At 44.0% G+C, this 23675-nt stretch overlaps 1 protein-coding gene across 1 annotated transcript in view; it reads left to right on the top strand.

The window, feature by feature from the left end:
- The first annotated feature begins 2524 nt into the window (after positions 1–2524).
- The window catches only part of SLC25A20 (solute carrier family 25 member 20), a 28210-nt gene continuing 7059 nt past the window's right edge, over positions 2525–23675 (top strand). Inside the window, exons 1-4 of the mRNA XM_032411241.1 lie at positions 2525–2795; positions 7423–7515; positions 12213–12340; positions 15618–15708. Coding sequence (XP_032267132.1) covers positions 2631–2795; positions 7423–7515; positions 12213–12340; positions 15618–15708 — 477 coding nt within the window. The 5' untranslated portion in view covers positions 2525–2630. The remainder of the gene's footprint in view (positions 2796–7422; positions 7516–12212; positions 12341–15617; positions 15709–23675) is intronic.

Here is a 23675-nt window from a genome sequence, read left to right as displayed (position 1 = left end):
ATGAGCTGTCTCCTTGCCTATCTTAAACAGTTTTCTTCTGTTTCAGAGGTTCTTAACAATGGGTGCTTCTCCAACCCAGTCACAAAGCTTTAAAGACTCTTGTGCCAGGACTCAGTTCCAGAGATTCAGAGTCCTAGAGATCCCAGGGATTTAGAAGAAGCTTGCTGGGTGATGCCACACACACTAGATACCACCCCCACCACCTTGGGGACCTTGTCTTATCAGCGGTGCTCTCTCTCTCTTTTCTTGATATTTCCCTCAGCCTCAGTCCCATCTTAAACACTGAAATCTAAACCTTCCTTTAAGTCTTTGTTCTTTTCGCTTCCCTGCCAAACCCCTCGAACCAGTAATTGACTCTCAGTGCCCTGCCTTCTTGCGGCCTGTTCAGTACTCAACCCATTACATCAACACTCCTGGCAAGCTTCTTCTAAATGTCACCAATGACTAATAGTTAAACCTAAGGAGTGTTTAAAATTCCTTAGCTTGACCCAGCATTTGACCCTTTCATCCCTTTTACTGAAAGGCATCATTCTCTCTTTGGTTTCCTCTAAAACTCTAGTAGCAACTTCTGTTTTGGGGGCTCCTCCTAACATGCCAGCCCATTTCCCCATGGTATAGTCTTCCAGGCGTTGCATATACATCTCTTTGCTGCAGCCTTCCTGGCTCTGTCTCTGGCTTCACCTCTCCCCTGGTTCCCAATCTGTACACCTGATAATGATCAAATATGTCCTCAGGGTTCCATGAGTACAGCAATTGCAGTGTTTCTGAAACCCAGAGTTGCTGCAGGTTTCTGGTAATATTAGCCTCTGGGTTCTAGCTCCTTTTCCATCCACCAGTGACCCTTGCCTCAGTTCATGCCTTCCCTTCCTCTTTCCTGGACTGCAGTAATTCTCTCTCATCTGGTTTCCCTGCTTCCAGTCTCTCCCAACACAAACTCATCCATCTAAAATAGACTTTCTAAAATAAATCTGATCATGTCACCACTGTGCTTAAAACTGTTCCATGGCTCCCCATTACCTCTTAGAAAAAGGTGTATGGCATAGAGTAGACAGGCTTTGGGCCCTTGCCTCAGCCTCCTTGCCCTCTATCAGGTCAGCTTGGCAGTGAGGTACCTGCTACATGTCTGTTGTTTTTGTTTAAGTTTTACTTATTTAAGTAATCCCGACATGGGGCTTGAACTCACAACCCCGAAATCAGGAGTCTCAAGCTCTTCCAACTGAGCCAGCCAGGCACCCCTATTCACAGCTTTTTAATTGAATATTTTCAAACATACAGAAATGATGAAAGAGTAAGATAGTGAATACTTGGATACCATCCACCTAGAGTCATTAAGGCAAAAATATTAGCATCATCCTTAACTCCTCTCTCACATACCTTATGTTCTATTCATTAACAATTCCTTTAGGTTCTTCTTTCAGAATATATCCAAAATCCAAATACTTCTCACCACCTCCTTTTCTGTGTCCCATCCAAGCCAGCACCTCTGACCATTACTTTTAGCTTCGTCCAGGCTCCCTGCTTCCTCCTTGCTCCCTACAGTGCTGTTAACTCACTATGTCACTCCCCTGCTCAAAACCCCAGAAAGGCAGGGCACCTGGGTGGCGCAGTCAGTTGAGTGTCGGCCTCTTGGTTTTGGCTCAGGTCATGATCTCAGGGTCCTACGGTGGAGCCTCGCATTGGGTTCCGCTCTCAGCATGGAGTCCACTTGAGTTTCTCTCTCCCTCTCTCTTCCCCCCCCCCCCACGCTCTAGCACACGCACTCTCTCAAATAAATAAACCTTTAAAAACAAACAAACAAACAAACCAACCAACCCAGAATGGCTTCTGTCTCCCATCTTCTTCAGAGGAGAGGCTGATGTCCTCATAGTGGCACACAAAGCCTGTTTAATGTGCCAGTATTATCTCATGTCTTTACCTGCTACTCCTTCCTCTCCCTCACTCTGCTATAGCCACAAAGGGCTCTCTGTGGTTCCTCAAACAGGCAAGGCACAGCCCATCTCAGGGCTTTTGCATTTTCTTTTCCTCTGCTTCTTAGGTCCCTCACCCTCCACCCTATATCTTTGGACAGGACTCACTCCCTCACCCTCAGTGAAACCTTCCCTTACCTACTTAAAACTGCCTATCACTCACCTGCTCTCTCCCATACTCTCTAACCCTCTTTCCAGGTTTTTCTCCAAAGCAGTTATCACCACTTGATACACTATGCAGTTTTCACTTATTTATCTTTGTTATGCTCTGTAAGCTCCACATGGACAGGGACCCGTGTGCTGAGCTACCAGCTATGCCTCCAGCACCTGGAAGGGCGTCTGGAACATAGCAGAGCGCTGTTGGCCTCAGTGGAGTGACTGGAGGAATGGGAGCCCAGATTAGAAAACATTCAAGTCCGGGAAGACCTCCTGGAGGAGTAAATCTAACCGCCCGCTCTCCCAAACACCGCCCAGAGGGTGTGGAGGCCAGCTCCGCTTCCTCGAACTACGCCTGTCGGGGGCGGGGCCTCGACCGGAAGCCGCCCTCCCCAGCGGAAGCCGGACCCTGCAGCCTGGGCCCTCCTCCCAACCTGTCTCCGGCTCTTGCCCCGCCCACCCGAAAGTGGGTGAAAGGTCGGCGCTGCAGGCACTGTGGCTGGGGCTATGGAGCAGGACGGGTTCGGAACAGACCGACACACTGCCGGTGAGGTGGACGGACGGGCCATGGCCGACGAAGCGAAGCCCATCAGCCCGCTCAAGAACCTGCTGGCCGGCGGCTTTGGCGGCATGTGCCTGGTATTTGTGGGGCACCCGCTGGACACCGTCAAGGTGCGAGGTGGCTGGGGCGCCGGCTGGAGGGAGGAGGCCCGAGAAGGGCACAGACAGTAGCCTCTCCCACGAGGCGCAGCCCGGGATAGAAGCGGGGCCCGTGGGAGTTTACATGAGAAGTCTAGGGAATCTCCCTTTCACTCTTTTCGAGGATCGGGGGGTGGGGGGAAGCGCAGAGAGAGCAGCATCTAACCGTCCATCAAGGGCTCTGATTTAAAGTTCTCTGTCCGGCATCCTCTCCTGACCCTGCGCCACTTCTCTGGGGATAGGAAAGAAAAAGCGCCTCCTCAAAGCTCTGATATCAGCAAACTTATAACATTATCAGCAGGATTGAAACAGGTCACCTGTTAAAGCCCTCCTCAGAAAGAGAGCTAGGCAGAGGCGCAGTTATTCTAGAGATGTCTTTTGACATTCTCTGGGCCCGCATCACCAACTCCTCATTTTGCCCGCTGGGGGTTGGCCATCTTCAGCCTGTCACCTCCGGTTAACCTGACAGGCCTCTGGTGGGAGGTGATGATAACCTCAGAGATTTAATCCCTTGCAAGGAAAGCAAGTGACTGATTTTGCCCAGGGCCAGGATTATCCTCACAACTCCCACAGGAGGAAGCCATAATCAAACAGGCTCTGGGAAGGAGGAAACTCAGAAGGACCAGTTCCCTGGTTTTCCTCACATTCTGCCTCAATTCTTCCCACTTTTAGCACTTTTAGCAAGGCCTGCCTGGAGACCAAAGTCCATGCCCTGCGACTTAGAATTCGAAACTTTATCCGAGTTTTCTAACCTTACTTCTGGACACACATTTGGAGGAAATTGACATATCATGTCCAGGGTGAGCCTGTGGGGAGCAGACATAAGTCTTGCAGAGTGGGAAGTCTGTGTAGGGGATTTATTAGAATATTGGTTGGGTTTCTTCCCCAGGAGATTGCTCTGGGGACATTTCCTCTTGGCAGGTTTGGGCAGCAACCTCTTTGCTGCCGTTCATCTGGGGGAAGAGTCGGAGTCATTCTACAGGAAGGTCAGGTTTAAAACAACCAGGCTGGTTAGGGCACCGTGAAACATAAAATCAGATGTTATTCAGCTGATGGTAAATGCTGTGTGTGTTAGTGCTTCCCAGAAAGTGGTCGTTTTAGGCAGCACTGTCTAGTAAGAGAGAAGTGTCTGGTCTCTCATCCTACTCTTGAGCCATGTAGCCAGACTTCTTGTTAGTTCCAGGCATTTGGGACCTCTCTTGAGACAAAACAAAACCCTTCTTGGCTGCTTTACACAAATGTTGCTCTTAAATTCTATATCCTCTTGCCCTTCCTCCCCACAGATGTGACTTTCAGGAAGGGCCCAGTGATCTCTATACTGAAGTGTAAATGACTGAAAATGTTCCCGGCACTTTTATCAGCCAGAAAGCCTCTTTTAAGCTTAAACAAAACCACAAATTGCTGATTGCAGGCCTTTTGACCTCAGAGAGCCACATGGGCTCCAGTCAAAGCCTGGTCTAGGAGCACCTTCAAAGGTCCAAGGTCACTAGTTACGGCCTAAGACGGAGCTGGAGCTTGGAAAGGCTGTATGGCAGGTGGCTAAGGGCTGGCTGAGCTCTGACTGGAGAAGTAGAAAAACCCAGACATTCTGGGCCTGGGGAGGGCAAGAGTGAAGGCAGATACAGGCTTGGCAGTGGGAATCAGGCTGTAAAATAACATCAACCATGGGGTACTTTTTTTTTTTTTTAAGATTTTATTTATTTATTTGACAGAGAGAGACACAGTGAGAGAGGGAACACAAGCAGGGGGAGTGGGAGAGGGAGAAGCAGGTCCCCCGCTGAGCAAGGAGCCTGATGTGGGGCTCGATCCCAGGACCCTGGGATCATCACCTGAGCCGAAGGCAGATGCTTAACTGACTGAGCCATCCAGGCGCCCCAACCATGGGGTACTTTAATGTTCTTGCTGGCTTGGATGGCCAATGTCATGATGGGACAAGGATGAGATTTACACAAAATAACAGAAAGGGATCAACAGTTTTGATCCACTTCTCCCTCCCTACCAAGCGAGGGAGGTTGTGTCTGACCATGGAGGATCTGAAAGCCAATATAAGGGATTTTAGATATAAAGCAGTGGGAGCCTCTGGACATTTCTACTATTCTGTCCTATAAACTCAGATTTGCATGTCCTCTCCATTGCCTAGAGAGTGATTCCTTATTGTGACATGTGAGGCCCTAACAAATATGAGAATAAGAGATTCTAAAGAAACAGAGGAACAGCATGCTGAAAATGGTGTTTTGAAAAAGTTAGTATGATAACAATCTGAGAAGGACTTGGAAGCAGAACTCTGAGCAGGAAAAACAGCCAGGAAATAGACTGCAGAAGTAACTGGGTATATCAGTTATCTATTGCAGTATAACAACTTACCCCAAAATTTAGTGATATGCAACAACAGCAGTCATTAACTCTCACAATCTTTGTGAGGCAGGATTTTGGGGGCAGCTTAGGCAGATAGTCTGGCTCAGGGTCACTTGTGAGGTTGCAGATGTTGGCTGGGATCCAGAATGTGTAAAGAACTCTTATAACTCAATAAAAAGACAAATAGCCCAATTAAAAAATGGGCAAAGGACTTAATATTCAGTAAATATTAGGCAAATTTATAGAGACAGAAAGTAGATAAGTGATTGCCAAGAGCTGATTGGAAAGAGGAATGGGGAGTAACTACTAATGGTGTGGTGTTTCTTTTTGGGGTGATGAAAATGTTCTAAATTGATTTTAAGGAAGGTTGCACAATTCAAAATACTAAAAACCATTGAATTGTGCCCTTTAAAAGGGTGAATTTTTGGTATGTAAATTATATCTTAATAAAGCCATTAAAAAAAAGTACTGAACCAGGCTGCCTGGCTGGCTTAGTTGGTAGAGCATGTGACTTTTTTTTTTTTTAATATTTTATTTATTTGAGAGAGAGAGTGCTCCAACACAAGCAGGGGGAGGGGCAGAGGTATAGAGGGAGAGAAGCCTGATGCGGGGCTTGATCCCAGGACCCTGAGATCATGACCTGAGCCGAAATCAAGAATCAGAGAGCATGTCACTCTGGATTTTGGGGTCATGAGTTTGACTACCATGTTGGGTGTAGAGATTACTTTAAAAAAAAAAAAAGGTACTGGACCAAAGACAGTGCACCTCCCCCCCATAATAGGTGTTGTTTGGGACTGCAGTCATCTGAAGGATTGGTTTCCATGTGGTTCATTCACTTGCTGGCACGTTCGTGCTGGCTGTGTCAGGAGGCCTTCTTTCCTCCACACATGGCCTCTCTAGGCTGCTTGCGTGTCCTCATGACATGGTGGCTGACTTCCCCCAAAGCAGGTAACCTGCGATAGAGACAGGCAGAACCTGGCCTTTTTATCACCTAGCCTTGGAAGTCATATAGCATCAATACCACCACACTCTACTTGATAGAAGTGAGTTCACTGAGTCTGGTCCACATTTAAGGGGAATGAATTAGGACTGACCTTTGAAGGGGAAAGAGCATCAAAGAATTAGTGGACATAATTGAAAATGGTTTACAACTTGCTCTGGGAGAGAACTCAGAGAGAGAGAGGAAGAAATTAGGATTCTGGAAGAATCTCGAAGGACCACTTTAACAGACTTGGTGCCCATGTCAAGAGCAACAGGAAGTAGTCGGAGGTGATGCTATGGTTTCAAATTCTGAGAAAGGATGGCTAGGTGGCTCTGGCACAAAGGGCACATTCTTTTTTTTTTTTTATTTGACAGACACACAGTGAGAGAGGGAACACAAGCAGGGGGAGTGGGAGAGGGGGAAGCAGGCTTCCTGCTGAGCAGAGAGCCCGATGCGGGGCTCGATCCCAGGACCCTGGGATCATGACCTGAGCCGAAGGCAGACGCTTACCGACTGAGCTACCCAGGAAAGGGCACATTCTTTAGGAGGGTGAGATTCCAGAGGTGATTTGAGTAGGGAGATCTTCTCCAGGCAGTTGGAAATGTAGCCCTAAAGATGGGAAAGAAGGTCCGGAGATGACCAAGTGATAGTCATCACTGAGTAGAAGCTGAAGCCCTGCAGTCTGAGTTTTCTGAAAGGGATTGTGGACCAGTTGGGTAGGGCGCTAAGCCTTGAAGAATGCCTGGAGTAGAAAAGGAGATAAAGAAGGGAGGTTTCAAGAAGACATAGTTTGAAGCATTGGATATACCAAAAGGCCGAGAAGGATGAGAACCAAGAAAAGTAGGATTAAATCCACCTTACTCCAGAATGCCTCTGTGGAGTGCCTTACCTAACCACAAGCATGCCACCACAGATGGAAGGGGCGGGGGTGGCAGGAGCTGGAGCTTTGCATCAGCCAGGCCTTATTACTGGCACTAAACCCAGTCTTCTCATCTGTAAGCTGGGAATACCTATCCTATTGGGTCCCTGTGGGATCCATTAGGTAAGAAATAAATGGTGGAAGTAACTGGATGAGGGGGAAAAAAAGCATGCTACTCGTGACCTGTGAGTGCAGACTTTGGATAAACTGGAAGAAAGAGAAGTCTGAATCTAGCAGGCTAAGTGAATGCCGAAGACACGTACATAGGCACAGCTTTCTCTGTTCAGAGTTTGGCAGGAAGTTCTCTTTCTGGGAGCTGACTGTATTTTCACTTCTGTTTTCAGGTCCGACTGCAGACACAGCCCCCGAGTTTGCCTGGACAGCCTCCCATGTATTCTGGGACCTTCGACTGCTTCCGGAAGACTCTTGTTAGAGAGGTATGGTATCCAAGTGCTGGGCACTCCTCCTACTCAGAGGACCACATTCACAGAGCTGGTTTGTTCTCCCCCTGGGGGGAGAGAGTGACTTTCTGCTGGAGGGCTAGCGCTTAGCTGCTGCTGTCTCATTGTGCCATCCTGTGCCCTCCTGTTGTGGCGCTGGAGTCTTTGATAGTTCCAGCCACTGTTTTATATGGAAGACTGAAGCTAATAAAATCGTTCTCTCATTTGGAAGGCAGAATTAGCCCAGAGGGAATTGGTGGGGAATAATTAGAGATGTGAAATGGAAGAAAATACAAATCTGGATCAGTCGGTTCAATAGAGGTCAGTGTCACAAGTTCACGTAAAGTCTCTGGGTGCCTGGCTGGCTCAGTTGGTGGAGCATGTGATTCTTGAACTCACAGTCATGAATTCAAGCCCTATGCTGGGCATACTTAAAAAAAAAGAGAAAGAAAGAAAAGAGAAAAGAAAAGGAAAAAAATGTAGTCATAAAGAAGTTCATATAGGGGCGCCTGGGTGGCTCAGTCGGTTAAGCGGCTGCCTTCGGCTCAGGTCATGGTCCCAGGGTCTTGGGATCGAGCCCCGCATCGGGCTCCCTGCTCAGCGAGGAGCTTGCTTCTCCCTCTCCCTCTGCCTGCCTCTCTGCCTACTTGTTCTCTCTCTCTATCTCTCTGTCAAATAAATAAATAAAATCTTAAAAAAAAAAAAAAAAAAGAAGTTCATGTGAAGTCTAGAGGAAAAGTCAGCCAGTCTGAGGAACAGTGAGAGAAGCCAGTGAGTCTTCAAACCCCTAGACAAAGACACTAAATTTGTTTGGGGTTATTGAATTACATAATAACTTTTCAGGTATTTCTTAGAGTGAAAACATGAGATTTTATTTATTTATATTTTTATTTTTAAAGATTTTATTTATTTATTTGAGAGAGAGAGAGAGTACACGTGAGAGAGCACAAGCTGGGGGAGCAGCAGAGGGAGAGGGAGAAGCAGGCTCCCTGCTGAGCAGGGAGCCCGATGCAGGGCTCAATCCCAGGATCCTGGGATTATGACCTGAACAGAAGGCAGATGCTTAACTGAGTGAGCCACCAAGGTGCCCCTATTTATTTATTTATTTTTAAAGGTTTTATTTATTTGAAAGAGAGAGAGGGAGAGCACCTGAGCAGGGGAGGGGGGAGGGGAGGAGCAGAGGGAGAGAGATAAGCAGACTCCCTGCTGAGCAGGGATCCTGGCTCGATCCCAGGACCCTGGGATCATGATGAGCCAAAGGCAGACATTTAACTGACTGAGCCGCCCAGGCGCCCCTGAAAACATAGGATTTTTAAAAAGTTTTTTTACTAGTGATATTTATTACTCACTTCATTAGTACATATGTTAAAAGACCTTGTTGAGAACTTTTCCTTTGCTTCCTAAAATATAACTCTCATATAAATACACTATTAAACATACAGTCCTTATTAAATGTAGAGAAACTGAGAAGTAGATGTCACCCAGATAAAGAGGGGATGCTGGTTAAGTGATGGACTCATCCTTGGGGGAGAAGTTGTTCCCAGGGTTCCTGTAGGACCCATGCCTGAGGTGGTGCTGCCTTTTCTTCTGTGCTGCCCAGAGCAGAACCTGACCAGTGTCTGACTGAGGCTTTAGGCTTTGGGTCTGCTCAGAGTCCTCTGCCCTAGAGGAAGAGAGGCAGGATTATATGCGTCTTGTCAACAGACACTGAGTACATGGTTAGCGGCTTGGCAGTGTGCTGGGTCCTGGGGGCTTGGTGAGAATGGCTTGTATAAACCCAATTCCCTGCAGAGTTGAATAGGCTTCCTTAGTCCATATGTGTACGTGTCCCAGCTTTGCTGTGCAGACTGAGCTCTCCGCTTTCTAAAGCTCCCGGAGGTCTTGGTGCTGCATGGAAGTGGGTGGGTGGGCCAGCACAGTGGAAGGAAGGCTAGTGGAGTTGTCAGGAGGCATGGGCTTAGCGCCTTAGGACTTGGGCATCCTTCTCAGCCCGGGCGGGGAGCTGTGGGCTTTGGAAGGATTTTGTCACATGCTGCTTTTGTAGATCCTCCTCAGAACCTTCTTTTTCCCCTTCATTCTTTCCAGTTTACTGCCTTTGCACTTTGTCCTCAGAGAGTCTGCTTACAGCCTGTGGCAATGTTAGACCTTTGCAGGATCCAGGAGTGCTGACTGGTACAACTGGCCCCTTTGGAAGGCTGGTTGTGAATGCCCAGAGTCTGCAGAGAGACAGATCCTTCAGCCTGTGTCTGTGGACCCTCCCAGTGTGTAGCACCACCCTGTTTCTCCTGAAGCTCTCTCTCTCTTTTTAAAAGATTTTATTTATTTATTTGAAGAGAGCATGTGTGAGCACGAGCCAGGGTGGGGGATGAGCAGAGGGAAAGGGACAAGCTGACTTTGCGCTGAGCGTGAGCCCAATGCAGAGCTCAATTTCAGGACCCTGGGATTAGGACCTGAGCTGAAGTCAATGGACTGAGACACCCAGGCACCCGACCTGCAGCTCTCTCTTAAGGAACAGCTTTTTTTTTTTTTTTTTTTTTCAGATTTTATTTATTTATTTGAGAGAAAGCAAGAGCACAAACAGGAGCAAGGGGAGGGGGAGAGGGAAAGGCAGACTCCCCACTGAGCAGGGAGCCCAATGTGGGGCTCAGTCCCAGGACCCTGGAATCATGACCTGAGCCGAAGGCAGACACTTAACCAACTGAGCCACCCAGGTGCCCCAAGGAACAGTTTCAATATATTTTTTAAGATTTTATCCATTTATTGAGAGAGAGTGAGTGAGCATGAGTGTGTGTGAGCGTGCACAAGTGCACAAGCTGGGGGAGGGGCAGAGGGAAAGGGAGAGAGAATCCCAATCAAACTCTGAGCTGAGTGTGGATCTCACGACCCTGAGACCATGACCCAAGCAAAACCTAGAGCCGGATGCCCAACTGACTGAGCCACCCAGATGCCCTTTTAGTTTTGGTTTTAAAATTATTCCTTATTGGGGCGCCTGGGTGGCTTAGTTCGTTGCCCCGCTTGTTCGCTCTCTCACTATCTCTCTCTCTCAAATAAATAAATAAAATCTTTAAAAAATTATTCCTTATGTTGTATTGAAGTGATACAAGCACTTGGGTTTGTTATTAAAAGGCTTGTAACAAAGTAGCAAAGTGATTTATTCCCCCTTCTCCAGAGGCAGCTGTTTTCAGCTCTTCCAGTTTGTGCTGTTTCTACCTAAATAATATATATTTACTACTATATTTTATACATCCTTACATGTTTTAGCTACCGGTTTGTGGTAGATGATTTTAAGTCTTACATTCCTTTATCCCTTCTTTCTGCCCTGCCCATATAATTTTATCATATTTTGTGGTTTAATCCAATTCACTGTTTTCATGATTACAACTTCATATACGTTTTTTCCTGTTAACTAACTAATGTAGTCTGAGGTACATTTTATTTCTTGTGTGACTGTTTTACTTGAGGTTGGGTTAGTAATTGTGTCAGTTTCTTTTGCTTATGTTTCTTTGAATTGCTGTCTCTGTTACCCTATATCTGAAAAGCTCTGTGACGTACCTTTCTGTTTGGTTTTCCACACTGCCAAAACAGTTAAATCTGTTGTTCCACTGTGAGTTGTTCTGCTTTGTTTTTCTCGGAAACATCCCTTCTGGAGTCCTCCATCCTCATACTCCCATGTGGACTGGCTTCTTTCTAAACTGACAGTACTCAATGCCATCTTGGAAACCCCATTCACCTCTCTTGTGCTGAACCCCGGTCTCCTGGGTCCCAAATCTTCCTCTTCCCTGGTTTGCTAACCTTGTTTGGTTGGGATATCTGTCTATGTATTGGCTACTACAAAGTTGATTTTATCACCAAACTGTATGAGTGAAAATTGATGTGCGGTCTTTTTTTTTTTTTTTTTTTAAAGATTTTATTTATTTATTTGACAGAGAGAGACACAGTGAGAGCAGGATCACAAACAGGGGGAGAGGGAGAGGGAGAAACAGGCTTCCCGCGGAGCAGGGAGCCCAATGCAGGGCTCGATCCCAGGACCCTGGGATCATGACCTGAGCCGAAGGCAGACGCTTAACGACTGAGCCACCCAGGCGCCCCTGATGTGCGGTCTTAATGTTGTTTCTAACAATAAAACCCCCACGTCTTAATACTTGGAAAATACAAAAACTTCTTAGTTACCTGTCGTCTCACTCCAAGGAAGTCAGATCACATCGTACATCCTGTTTTTTAGCCTGCTTTTTTAGTGGTCTCTAAGTAGACCTAGTAGTCTCTTCTCATGTTACAATGCGATTTAATAGCTGTGGTAGTCCATTTATGAAATTCCCATCGTTTGTCTTGGTAGTGTCCTATTTGGGAGTTTTTTGGTTTATTCCAAAATTTTGGGAGCTTATGATTGCCTGATGTCATTCTCTTTTTATATCTCTGAGTATTTTCTTAGAATAAATTTCTCGACAGAGAATTTCCTGATGAAAGAGTATGCTGCATATTGCCAGATTGTCTTCCAGAATGAAAGCTGTTTCCAGTTTCTTCAGTGGTGTATAAGAGGACAACTATTTCTGGGGTTTTCTTCCTATTTAAAGCTCTCTTTGCTTGGAGAAGAGGTGAAGGAAGCCACAGGTTAGAGGACACACGACTTCCCCGTTTCAGCGGTATGAAGTGTAGTTGTGTCTATAAACAGCTTCTGCTTCTATGATTCCTTGCAGGGCATCACGGGGCTATATCGGGGCATGGCTGCCCCCATCATTGGGGTCACCCCTATGTTCGCTGTGTGCTTCTTTGGGTTTGGTTTGGGGAAGAAACTACAACAGAAATGCCCAGAGGATGTGCTTAGGTAAGTACTTACAAGTCTGGAGCACTTGAAGCTGTTCTGCCTGGTGATGTGACATGGGTTAAAGGAAAAAATCTCAGCAGATAGGGGGTGGCTGTCCTCCTGGGCCCCTAACACTGGCTCCTGGTTGCTCCACATGAGGGAGGGACTTGAGTTTCTTTTGCCCTGTGAACCAAAGGGAAAAAGAAAACAACCCAGAGCCCTCCCCCCTCCTCCCTATCAGACTGTCATAATTTCTTCTATGAAGTAGTATCTTACTAGGGGTATTAGTAATACCAACCCCATAGCATTGGGAGGTCTGAATGCTACAATGTGTATAAAATACCATGAACAGTTCCTGGTGCTGCAGTCAAGACAGCGGCAACCTTGCTTTCCGTCACCTGGTTGGGAAAAGGGAAGGTCTCAACTTTTGTTTTACATCATTTTTATCATATGATTATAATTATTTCAGATACTGGTTTCTCTGTTAAGTGCAATAAATTAGTGTATTTTCTTTTCATAAACTTTAAGAAGTTGGATTTGGCTATGAAGAGGCACATGAGTCAGGATTACAGCTCAGAATTTACAAAGTAGTTAATAAAAACAGGTCAACTTTTAAAAAATTAAACATTTTTTAACTTTTTAAAAAAAGATTTTGTTTATTTATTTGAGGGAGAGAGTGAGAGAGAGACAGCATGAGAGGGGGGTAGGGTCAGAGTGAGAAGCAGACTCCCTGCTGAGCAGGTCGGCTCTTTGGGATCATGACCTGAGCCAAAGGCAGACACTTAACCAACTGAGCCACCCAGGCATTTTTTAACTTTTAATTGAAATATAGTTGACATATAATATTAGTTTCAGGTGTCTAACATAGTAATTCAACAATTACACACATTATGAAGTGCTCCCGATGGTAAGTGTAGTCACCATCTGCTACCATACAAAGTTGTTATAGTATTATCGACTATATTATATTCCCTGTGCTGTACTTTTCATCAGACCAGCTTCTTAGGATGCAGGGGAATTCTGAATGGAAACGTGGGATAGCAAGGTGGCTCAGTCTGAGACTTGCAAGGTGACAACTCCTGGGAGGAGTTACAGGCAGCACTGAACCCCCAGAGGCTTAGCCAGGCTTGAGATCCAGGAGCTCAAAGGAGGAAGCCCAGGGTGCTATGTGGTTGTTTTCTGTCACTACTTCAGGCCACAGCATGCTGAGTAAGGGTCTAGGACGTAGATACAGATGCTTGTAATATGAAACTATTTCTGGAGTCCTTGTGACCCTTGAATGTGCCCAGCTTCTATAAATAGCCACAGGTGGCCACAAATGTGGACATGTGGGGGGTCCTTTTGAAGTTGTGTTTGACTGTTGGTAGTCCAAATATCTCATGGACACATGTCCTCTCTGAGCACCTGGTCTTCTAGCTCATGTGCCAGTTCCTACCTGTACCAGGACCATGCACTAAAACCTCCAGTGGGGTCATTGTTAGTACTTTGGCCTGTGGCTTGTATTCCCTGTACAATCACATCAGTGTACAAAGAAACAGCCTTCCTGCTTGAGCAAAGGTCAAGATACTCGGGACCCCACTCCTATAATCTTGCCATGTTCTAAATTCTGAACATCAGCCCTGCCATGTTCCCCTCCCTGCAGTGGTATTTAGGGATAGTGTGGAAATGAGTGCTACCAGGACCGTGGAGTGGATGCCCAAGAGGTCCAGACTCACAGATGCCAACCTGGGGTGGGGTGGGAGGTGGCAGAACGGGCCAGGCAGTCATAGAGTGTCTACAGAGTACCCCGTGCACACACAGAGACCCCATTCAGAGGAAAGTCCTTACTCCCAGGAGATGGGGGTATGCCTAATGTGGGGTATGGGCGTCCTGCAAAGAACAGTTGGTCTCATGAGGGGAAGTTCAGTTGCAGAGAGGGCTCCTCTTGGGGATAGTAGTGTGAACTGAGCCTGTGAAGGAGGCCATGCATGAGAGCAACTCTCTTGACTGTTAGACAGTCAACCTGTGTGGTAGACTTATCTGCCTGAGGTATATGTGTGGGCCCTGCCTGGGGTGAGAATATGGAAAAAACAGGGCTGTTGAAACTGATGCCCTGCCTGGAGAGAAGAACCTGCAGTAGATGTCTCCATACCCCTGTTTGACATCTACTCTCCAGATCTTGGGCTCCTTGTTGGGTGGGACCTGCCTGAAGGCTCAGCTCGCAGAGGCTTGGGGTCAGGAGGGGCCTGAGGCTCTGGAGAGTAACTGAAGATTTTTAGCAACATTTTTTAAATTGTGGGGGTTCTGTTGAAATACTAATTATGGCTTTGTGCTCCATTGCCTGCTGGCCACCCTTGTATTACCAATCCCAGAAAGAAAAGGAGATGCTAGGGGTCGCACAGAGAGCGGGGTGGTATAGATGCCTGGAGCCTCAGACTCCTCCGAATACTCGGTGTGGTTCATTCTTTGAGGGCCAAGGTGAGGGTCTGTATCTCTGGCCACTGGGGGACCATTCCCTGCACAAGAGGGCCACAGAACCCATCATGCCTGTCTGGGTACCATCCCTGTCTGGGCCTTTCTCAGCATCTTAGTCCTTGCAACTGTCCTGGCTGCCCCTCAGCCCGTGGAGGTGGCCACAGCTGTCTCCACCAGCCATGATGCTGTCCTGCTTGTGTCTTGGCTTAAAATGTTCTCAGGACCTTGGTGGTCCAGAGGAAGTGAGATTGGAGGGGAACCGGGGTCAACTGAGACCCAGATCTTGAGTTAGAGGCTTTTTTCCACAACCCTGAATTTTACAAATGGGGAAGCAAGGCTCAGTGAAGCCTAAAAACTTGTCCATAGTCATCATGCATGGCAGGCCCAGGGGAGGGAACCGTGTCTCACTATAAAGCTTCTCCCGTGGGTGAGGCCATCTGAGTGTGCAGGTACCCTTCTTGACCAAGCTCATATTGCTCTTGGCACTGAGAATATACCTAGAACTTGGCTTTTGTGCAAAATATGACTTATTTCTGCTGGGCTTCTGCCTAGTCCAAGTGCTTATTTTTTTCTTTTTTTTCTTTTCTTTTTAATTTAAATTCAAGTTAGTTAACATAGAGTGTAGTATTGGTTTAAAGCAATAGAATTTAGTAATTCATTACTTACATATAATGCCCAGTGCTCATCCCAACAAGTGTCCTCCTTAATGCCCATCACCCATTTAGGGCATCCCCCAACCCTCAGTGCTTATTTTTTCTTACAAAGTCGTCCTCTTTGCTGGGATCGCCTCTGTCCTGGGTGGTTAGTCACAGGTGCTTGCCTCTGGTTTTTGTTTTCAATACAGTTACCCCCAAATATTTGCAGCTGGGATGTTATCTGGTGTATTCACCACAGGAATTATGACCCCTGGAGAACGGATCAAGTGCTTGTTACAGGTAAGGATGGGATCTGGGGTGGGGGGGATGTGATCTGGGGGGAGGTGGCTAGCCTTTTCCATTCAGTGTGCAATTTTGTGTGGATGTTTATGTCCTTTCACCCTTTATAAAGGCTTCAGGTCAGGTGTGCAAAACAGTTTCAAGGTTTTCAGGAACATGGAAGCAGTCGTAGTAGAATCGAGAACCAGGACAGTATAACAAACCAACCAAAATGTCACACCTGTGACGTGTCATTCCAGACTTATCCACTCTTATTAACAGCTACTTCAGGAACTCTGAAAGGTGAGTCATGTCTCTTCAGAGGTGGAAGGGAGGCTGCTTCTGCCCATTGTATCTTATGTCTGTACCAGTTGCCCAAAGGCTCAGTGCCCTTGGAGTCCCTGGCTCTTTCACAGGCCAAGGGTGTGAACTGGCTGCCTGCCTTACCATACAGGGCTCCTTTTTTTTTTTTTTTTAAGATTTTATTTATTTATTTGACACAGAGAGAGAGATAGAGAGCACAAGCAGGGGGAGTGGCAGGCAGGCAGGCAGAGGGAGAGGGAGAAGCCGGCTCTCCGCTGAGCAAGGAGCCTGATGCGGGGCTCAATCCCAGGACCCTGGGATCATGACCTGAGCCGAAGGTAGCCGCTTAACCGACTGAGCCACCCAGGCACCCCGGGGCTCCTTTTAAAACAAAAAAAAAATTACTGCTTTTTTCTTTTAATGACTAAAGTGATTTAACACACCATTCTTGCTAGAAAATTTTGATAATGCAAAGAAGCACAGAAAAAAATGTATTTCTCACCCATGATACCATCCCACTGAGGTAACCACTGTTATGCATTCTTTTTTAATTCTAATCTTTTTGGTAAACACGTATATTAAGAAATATTAACTTTTGAAATAAAATTGGGGTCATATAATGCATTAGTTTTATTTTATTTTATTTTTTATTTTTTTTAAAGATTTTATTTATTTGACAGAGAGGGCACAAGCTGAGGGAGAGAGAGGGAGAAGCAGGCTCCCTGCTGAGCAAGGACCCTGGGATCATGACCCGGGCCGAAGGCAGCCGCTTAACCGACTGAGCCACCCAGGTGTCCCTGCATTAGTTTTATAACCCACTTTTTTCATTTTATGTATCCTAATTTTTTGTGTGGTTATTTTTCTCAAGCTTCATGTTCTGCCTATTATTTCATTACATGGCTGTCATTTACCCAATAATCCCTTATCTGGGGGCATGACAAATTATGTATGATAGTGACGATCTTTGTAAATAAGTTTTTGTATGTGTACCTGATTATTTTCTTAGAGTAACTATCCAGACTTGAAATTATTATGTTTAAAGGTGTATACTTTTTAAAAAAAGATTTATTTATTTATTTTAGGGAGAGAGAACGAGTGGGAGGGACAGAGGGAGAGGGAGAGAGAATTCCAGGCAGACTCCATGTTGAGCATGGAGCCTGACATGGAGCTCAATCTCATGACTCCGAGATCACGACCTGAGCCAAAACCAAGAGCTGGACGCTTAACTACCTGTGCCACCCAGGTGCCCCTAAAGGTGTATATTTTAAAGAAAAAAGTGTATGTGTGTTTTAAAGATTTTAGTTATTTATTTGTCAGAGAGAGAGAGAGAGCCAAGCAGGGGTAACAGCAGAAGGAGAGGGAGAAGCAGGCTCCCCGCTGAGCAGGGAGCCCGATGCGGGACTCGATCCCAGGACCCTGGGATCATTACCGGAGCTGAAGGCAGATGTTTAACGACTGAGCCACCCAGGCGTCCCTAAAAAAAAAATTTTTAATACCTATTACCAAATGATCTGCCTATAAAGGCCTGTCACTTTCTATCCCAGTCAGTAATAGAAGAGCAACCACTTACCAGCAAACTCTGCAGCATCTAATTTACAATCTCTGCCAGTCTGATTGTTGCATTGTTTTAAATTTTCATGCTTTTAAGTGGTGGTGAGGTTAATTATTTTGATGAATATTCGTTGTTTGTATTTTTCCTTTGTGAAGTGCCTGTTTGTGTTCTTTGCGCATTTGTTTTTTGACTTACAAAAGCTTTGGACATATTAAGGTTGTTAATTACTTATCATTATGTGGCAAGTCTGTTTCATGGTTTGAATTTGTCATTTAATTTTGTGTATTTTTTGAGCTTTTAACAGTGCAACCTTTATTCCAATTTTGTGTATTTTTTAAATTAAACTTTTTATTTTGAGATAATTATAGATCTATGGGCAGTTGTAAAAAATAGTACAAAGGAAAAAATCATAATAATACAGAGAGATCACATGTACCCTTTACCCAGTTTTCCCACAAAGGTAACATCTGGTAAAACTGTGGTATAATATTACAACCAAAATATTGATATTGATACAGTAAAGATACAGAACATTTCCATCATGCCATGGCCACATCCACTTCCCTTCTCTCACTCCAGTTCTTAACTACCCCAGCTACGACCAGTCTGTATGCCATTTCTCTAATTTTATAATTTCAAGAATGTTATATAAATAGAATTACACTACAATAAACTTACCAAGTAAGGTTTTTTGGTTTGGCTTTTTTTTTTTCTTTTAAAGATTTTATTTATTTATTTGACAGAGAGAGACACCGTGAGAGAGGGAACACAAGCAGGGGGAGTGGGAGAGAGATAAGCAGGCTTCCTGCGGAGCAGGGAGCCCGATGTGGGGCTCGATCCCAGGACCCTGAGATCATGACCTGAGCCAAAGGCAGACACTTAACGACTGAGCCACTCAGGCGCCCCTTCGTTTGGCTTTTTTAACTCAACATAATTTTCTGGAGATTTGTTAGATTGTTGCGTGTATGAATTGTTCATTCCTCTTTAATAGTCCATGATGTGTTTAACTTTTCATCCATTGAAGGACATCTGGGTTGTTTCCAGTTTTTTACTATTAGGCATAAAGATGGTATAAACATTTGTGTTCAGAAGTTTTTCTAAGAAAATAAGTTTTTGTTTCTCTGGGATAAATGCCTGAGTACAAATTGTTGAGTCATATGGTAGTTGCATGTTTAGTTTTTAAAGAAACTGCCAAACTGTTTCTTAGAGTAGCTATGCCTTCTTATATTCCTGCCAGCAATGTATGAGTGGTCCAGTTTCTCTGCATCCTCAACAACATTTGGTGCTGTCACTATTTTTAATTTTAGCCATCCTGATAGTTGTATAGTGATATCTCATTTTAATTTGTATTTCTCTAATAGCTGAAGATGTTGGACATCTTTTCAATGCTTATTTGCTATCTGTGTATCCTCTTTGGTGAAATGTCTGTTTATGTTTTTGCCCATTTTCTAATTGGATTTTTTTTTTATTGTTGTGTTTTGAGAGAGTGCTTTATTTTAGATACTAGTGGTTTGATATATACATGGTTTGCAAATATTTTCTCCCAGTTTATAGTTTTTTCATCCTCTTAACAGAGTCTCTTTTTTTAAAGATTTTATATATTTGTTTTATTTGAGAGAGAGAGAGAGAGAGAGCGTGTGCTTGAGCAAGGGGAGGGGCAGAGGGAGAGGGAGAGGCAGAGAGAATCCCAAGCAGACTCTGCACTGAGTGTGGAGCCCGCAGGGCTGGATCCTAAGATCCTGAGATCATGACCTGAGCTGAAGTCAGATGCTTAACCGGCTGAGCCACCCAGGTGCCCCCAAATTAAAATTGTTTGCTCAAAAGACTCTGTTAAGGGGCACCTGGGTGGCTCAGCCGGTTTAGCGCCCAACTCTTGGTTTCTGCTCAGGTGGTGATATCGGGGTGGTGACATCAAGCCCTGTGCAGCCCTGCCCATTGGGCTCTGTGCTCAGTACAGAGTCTGCTTGAGATTCTCTTCCTCTCCCCTTCCCCCTCCCCCACTTAAGCTCTTTCCCTCAAATAAATAAATCTTAAAAAAAAATCAGTTGGGCAGGGGCGCCTGGGTGGCTCAGTCGTTAAGCGTCTGCCTTTGGCTCAGGTCGTGATCCCAGGGTCCTGGGATCGAGCCCCACATCAGGCTCCCTGCTCAGCGGGGAGCCTGCTTCTCCCTCTCCCGCTCCCCCTGCTTGTGTTCCCTCTCTCGCTGGGTCTCTCTCTGTCAAATAAATAAATAAAATCTTAAAAAAAAAAAGAAAAAAAATCAGTTGGGCATATTTGTGGATCTACTTTTTTCTTTCATTGATCTCTGTGTTTATCCCTCCACTAATACTACAGTCTTGATTAATATAGGCATATACTAAGTCCTGAAATTGAGTAGACTGATCCCTCCGACTTTATTCTTTAAAAAAAACAAAAAAACAAACTTGTTCTAGCTATTCTAATTCGTTTGTATTTCCATATAAATTTTAGGATCATTTAGAAAATTAAGGAGTGCCTGAGTGGGTCAGTCGGTTAAGCGTCTGCCTTCAGCTTGGGTCATGGTCCCAAGGTCCTGGGATTGAGCTCCACATCGGGCTCCCTCCTCAGCAGGGAGTCTGCTTCTCCCTCTGCCTCTACCCCCTGGCTTGTGCTATCTCTCTTGCTCACTCTCTCTCTCTCTCAAATAAATAAATAAAATTTTAAAAAAATGAAAATTGAGAAAAATCTTGCTAAGATTTATGTTAAATCTATAGGTCATTTTGGATGGAATTGACACTTATTATTTTGAGTCTTCCAATCCATGGACATAGTATATCTCTCCATTTATTTAGAACTTTAAATTTCTTTCATCAGCACTGTGTAGTTTTCAGCATATAAGTCCTGTACGTGTTTTCTTATATTAGTCCCTAAGTCTTTTCTCTTTTTTGACTTTGAAAAATTGCATTGTGAATGGTACTGTAATTTTAATTTTGTTATCTACATGTTCATAGCTAGTTTATAGAAATACAGTTGATTTTTGTATGTTAATCTTATGTCCTGTGACCTTCCTGAATTCCTTGTTAGTTCTAGGATTTTTTTTTTTTTAATAAAATCAATGAGATTTCCTATGTAGAGAGTCATGTCATTTGCAAATAGGGACAGTCTTATTTCCTCATTTCTGATCTGTTTAACTTTTATTTCCTTCTTTCACTGGCTAGAACTTCTAGTACTATGTTGAGTCAGAATGACAAGAATGGACATTTTTGCCTTGTTCCCAGTCTTAGTATTCACTATTTCATTATTAAATATGTTAGATGTACTTTTTTTTGTAGATGCTCTTTATCAAGTTGAGGAAGTTACCTTCTTTTACTCTTTTCCTGAGAATTTTATCATGAATGGATATTGACTTTTGTCAGATACTTTTCTGCATTGATTGATGTGATTATGTGATTTTTCTTCTTTAACCTGTTAATATGGTGGATTACATCAGCTGGTTTTCAAATATTGAATCAGCTTTGCATTGCTGGAATAACCCTACCAACCTGGACATGTTATATAATTCTTTTTATATATTGCTGAATTCTATTTGCTTATGTTTAGTTAAAGATTTTTATATCTATAATCATGAAAGATATTAATCTGTCATTTTTTCTGTATTATTTTATCTGGTTTTGGTATCAGGATAATACCAGTTTCATAAAATGAATTAGGAAGTGTTCCCTCTTCTGTTTTCTGAGAGAGATTGTGTAGAATTGGTGTTAATTCTTTAAACATTTTGTAGAATTGTATAATGAAACTAGGCTTAGGGATTTTGGGAGGAGTTTTAAAATTATGAATCCAATTTTCTTAATAGTTACAGGGCTATTCAAATTACTTACTTCTTGTTGGGCAAATTGTGGTAGTTTGTTTTTGTTTTTTCATCTATGTTGTCAAATTTGTGTGTATAGAGGTATTTGTAGTATTCCCTTATTACCCTTTTGACGTCTACAGGGTCTGTGGTGGTATCTTCTATTTTATTCCTGGTATAGCAATTTGTGACTTCTCTTTCTTTTTTGCCAGCCTCACTAGAGGTTTGTTAATGTTTTTGATCCTTTCAAGAAAGCAGCTCTTTGTTTTATTGATTTTTCTCAACTGTGTTTCTATTTTCGATTTCATTGGTTTCTGCTCATATCTTTATTATTTCCTTCCTTTTGCTTTTTAAGGTTTAGTTTGCTTTTTTTTTTGAAGAGTTTTTGAGGTGAGAGTTTAGATGGTTGGTTTGAGTCTTTTCCTCTTTTCTAATGTATGCAGTCAGTGCTAATGGCTTTCCTCTCAGCAGTCCTTTAGCTGTGTCTCACAAACTTTTATGTATATATATATATTAAATTTATTTACTTATTTAAGTAATCTCTATACCCAACGTGGGGCTCAAACTCACAACCCCAAGATCAGCAGTTGCATGCTTTTCTGACTGAGCTAACCAGGCACCTCTAATTTATATATTAATTGCCAGTCAGTTCAGTGTGTTTTCTAATTTCCTTTGAGACTTCCTTTTTGAATTATTTAGAAAAGTGTTGTTTAATTTCCAAATATTGGAGATTATTGATTTCTAGTTTAAGTCCATTGTGATCAGAGGACATACTCTGTATTATTTAAAATCTTTTAAAGTTCTTGAGGTTTGTTTTATGCCCGTGGTCTATTTTGGTCTGTGTTCCATGGGCACTTGAAAGGAAGGTGTATTCTTCTGTCATTTGGTGGAGTGTTCTATAAATGTCGATTAGATCTTGTTGGTTGATGATATTGAGTTCTTCTCTATCTCTGCTGATTTTCGGTCTTTGTGTTCTACCAGTTTGTTGATAGAGGAGGTTGAAATCTCCAAGTATAATCGTTGGTTTGTCTGTTTCCCCTTTCAGTTCTATCAGTTTTGTTGCACATAGTTTGTAGCTTTTTTTTTTTTTTTTTAAGATTTTATTTATTTGACAGAGAGAGACACAGCAAGAGAAGAAACACAAGCAGGGTGAATGGGAAAGAGAGAAGCAGGCTTCCCACAGAGCAGGGAGCCCGAGGCGGGGCTTGATTCCAGGACCCAGGGATCATGACCCGAGCTGAAGGCAGACACCTAATTGCTGAGCCACCCAGGTGCCCCAGTTTGTAGCTTTTTTGTTTGTTACATACACATTTTGGATTACTATGTCTTCTTGGTAGATTAACCGTTTTATCACTGTATAATGTCCCTCATATTATCATTATGCAACATCCCATAATTTTGCTTAATGTGTTCTTGCTTCCTTCCCTGATGTTTCAGGATTCCTTCTTTCATTGTTTGTTTTCTGTGTAGAGAACTTCCTTTCACTACTTTTTGGGCGAAGCTATTCTTTCAGGGTAGGTCTTCTTTTGGCAACAAATTCTTAGTTTTTCTTCATCTAAGAATGCTTGATTTCCCCTTTATTTCTGAAGTATATTTTTGCTAGACATAGGATTCTGGGTTGACAATTCTTTTCTTTCAGTACCTGGCAGATACTGTGCCATTTCTTTCTATCATCCTTAGTTTCTGTTGTCATTCTGATTGTTTAAGTAGGGTGTCATTTTCCTCTGGCCGCTCTTAAGATTTTTTCCTTTTTCTAGAGGGAGGAGGGGCAGAGGAGGAGAGAGAATCTTTTTTTTTTTTTTTAAGATTTTATTTATTTATTTGACACAGAGAGAGAGCATAAGCAGGGGGAGCGGCAGAGGGAGAGGGAGAAGCAGGGCTCCCTGCTGAGCAGGGAGCCTGATGTGGGGCTCGATCCCAGGACCCTGGGATCATGACCTGTGCTGAAGGCAGACACTTAACCAACTGAGCCACCCAGGCGCCCCGGAGAGAGAGAATCTTAAGCGGGGCTTAATGCGGGGCTCTATCTCACAACCCTGAGATGACCTGAGCCAAAATAAAAAATCAGATGCTTAACTGACTGAGCTACCTAGGCACCCCAAGAATTTTTTCTTTTTCTTTAGTTTTCAGAAGTTCATTTGTGATGTGTCGTTGCATGGATTTATTTGGGTTTATTTTGTTTAGTATTTGCTCAGCTTCTTGAATCTATGTGTTTATGTTTTGCCACATTGGGAAAGTTTTGGGAAGCTTTTGGCGGTGATTTCTTCAAGTACCTTTTCAGTCCTGTCCTCTTTTCTCCTCTCCTTCTGGGACCCTGAGGCCACAAAT

Source organism: Phoca vitulina, unplaced genomic scaffold, assembly GCF_004348235.1.
Source record: "Phoca vitulina isolate PV1807 unplaced genomic scaffold, GSC_HSeal_1.0 scaffold13, whole genome shotgun sequence".
NCBI lineage: Eukaryota > Metazoa > Chordata > Mammalia > Carnivora > Phocidae > Phoca > Phoca vitulina.
The sequence above is the reverse complement of the archived record's forward strand: the minus strand, read 5'-3'. Positions and strand labels throughout refer to the sequence as shown.